This window comes from Ictalurus punctatus, chromosome 26 (assembly GCF_001660625.3).
Source record: "Ictalurus punctatus breed USDA103 chromosome 26, Coco_2.0, whole genome shotgun sequence".
Taxonomy (NCBI): domain Eukaryota; kingdom Metazoa; phylum Chordata; class Actinopteri; order Siluriformes; family Ictaluridae; genus Ictalurus; species Ictalurus punctatus.
This window is the reverse complement of record NC_030441.2, coordinates 20,054,622-20,057,121: the sequence shown is the minus strand read 5'-3', so window position 1 is coordinate 20,057,121 and position 2,500 is coordinate 20,054,622. Positions and strand designations below refer to the sequence as shown.

The window sequence follows — 2,500 nt, the reverse complement described above, 5'->3', positions numbered from 1 at the left end:
TACACGCATACACACATACATACACACATACATACACACACACATACAGGCATACACACAAACATACACACAAACATACACACACACATACAGCAATACACATCCACACATACACACACACACATACACACAAACATACACACAAACATACACACACACATACAGCAATACACATCCACACATACACATAAACATACACACACATACACACACACACACATATACACAAACATACACACACATACACACACACACACATATACACACACATACACGCACATACATATACACAAGCATACACACATACACAAACATACACACACATACATATACACAAACATACATACACACACACACACAAACACACACACACACAGATACTGTGACTGAGCTGTTGCTATAAAACGAAAAGGTATTGGAACGAGCTGCTGTTATAGAAAACTAATCAACACCTCCTGACCAATCAGAATCCAGACCCCAGCAGCGCAGTGGAATATAAACCTGCAGTTTAAATGGAAAGGGAACTCTCTCCGCTTTTTCTTACCGTAATACCTCCGTTGTTCATCTTTAGCAAGCAGCGTAGCAATCCACAGCCCTATTCCTGAAGAACAACCCGTGATCAACACCACCTTCTGTCCCGGAGCAGCCATGATGTGTCCTGAGAGAGAGAAAGGCTGATGGAGTGATTAAAGTGAATCCCTAAGAGGATAAAGATTGAGAGTGTGGATGAGGTCACATGATTTATATTGGATTAGTGAACACACACTATTCACCTACTGAGATCTTCAGAGAGTGCAGCTTCACCTTCCCTACCTGCAACACCATCTCCACCACCTTCCCTACCTGCATCTCCACCACCTTCCCTACCTGCATCTCCACCACCTTCCCTACCTGCAACACCATCTCCACCACCTTCCCTACCTGCATCTCCACCACCTTCCCTACCTGCAACACCATCTCCACCACCTTCCCTACCTGCATCTCCACCACCTTCCCTACCTGCATCTCCACCACCTTCCCTACCTGCAACACCATCTCCACCACCTTCCCTACCTGCAACACCATCTCCACCACCTTCCCTACCTGCATCTCCACCACCTTCCCTACCTGCATCTCCACCACCTTCCCTACCTGCAACACCATCTCCACCACCTTCCCTACCTGCAACACCATCTCCACCACCTTCCCTACCTGCAGCTCCACCACCTTCCATACCTGCAGCTCCACCACCTTCCCTACCTGCAGCTCCACCACCTTCCCTACCTGCAGCTCCACCACCTTCCATACCTGCAACACCATCTCCACCACCTACACACACACACACACACACACACACACACACACACACACACCCCTAAACTTTTTCATCTGTGCAGAGCTTCTGGGGATATGTGTGGAATTCAAGAGAATTGATGCTTGTCATACAGAGAGAGAGAGAGAGAGAGAGAGAGAGAGAGAGTCATCTCTCTCTTTTTCTCCTCTCTCTCTCCGGCTAGGGGTCTGTCAGCCACAGCTCACTTTAACCATCAATCACCACACACGCACACACACACACACACACACACATACTGAGTGAATCTTGTGATGTTTAAGGTTTAAGAATCGTTTCATAACTCCTAATGAAACAGACACAAATCTCGTTTATTTGTGAATTCAATAACGTTTGTGAATGTCACTGCATGTATTTGTGGGTCGTAATCTGTTTGATTAGGAATTATGAAACTTCTCTCCGTGTAGATGTTATTCCACAGCTGCATGAACACCTGGAAGCTGAATACTGACACCTTCTCCTGAAGTTTCAGGAGTTTCGTGATGATGGTACTCGGGGGGCGGGGTTAGCCGCAGTGCTTGTTGCTGATTCGTCGAGCATAAGGAGCAGAAATACTCTTATTTATTTTCTGATCATATGCGCTTTATTTATTAACAGATTATTTGTTATATTTTTTAATTATATTTTATTTTGTCATGTTTAAATCAGCAATTCTCTGTGGTAGAAAATTGTGTTCAGGTATAAGCTGGTTACCAAACACCCTTCTTCCATCACAACGAGGTTAGCTTTACTGTCGTCATGGTGACCGATACACTCGTCTCCCACGTTTGTTGGAACACTTGTTCTTTTGGTTCCTTCTGTCTTTTCTTGTTGAAGGTGCAGAGGATAAATGACAGGATGCTATGGCTTGATAACCTACATTAAACCTGTGTGTGTGTGTGTGTGTGTGTGTGTGCCTGCCTCTAGGCGGAGAATAATCACTGGAATGCAGAACGTACATATTTTATTGGGTGGGCAGCTCAGAATCCTGTTCCAGCATGTTCAATGTACACACACACACACACACACACACACACACACACATCCAGGTTCAGTCTTTTTTTGTGCTAGAGGTGATATATAAACAAATCACTACAGGTGTTGTGGTATATCGATATTTCCGTATATCGTGATAATAAAAGCCGGTATAATAAAATGATCTTTTAGTGAAGCACCAAATTTCGATCTAAA

General features: G+C 44.4%; 1 protein-coding gene across 1 annotated transcript in view; it reads right to left on the bottom strand.

The window, feature by feature from the left end:
- Nucleotides 1-650, bottom strand: part of rdh8b (retinol dehydrogenase 8b) — a 4,255-nt gene extending 3,605 nt beyond the window's left edge. Inside the window, exon 1 of the mRNA XM_017457769.3 lies at nucleotides 545-650. Coding sequence (XP_017313258.1) covers nucleotides 545-650 — 106 coding nt within the window. The remainder of the gene's footprint in view (nucleotides 1-544) is intronic.
- Nucleotides 651-2,500: the final 1,850 nt, after the last annotated feature.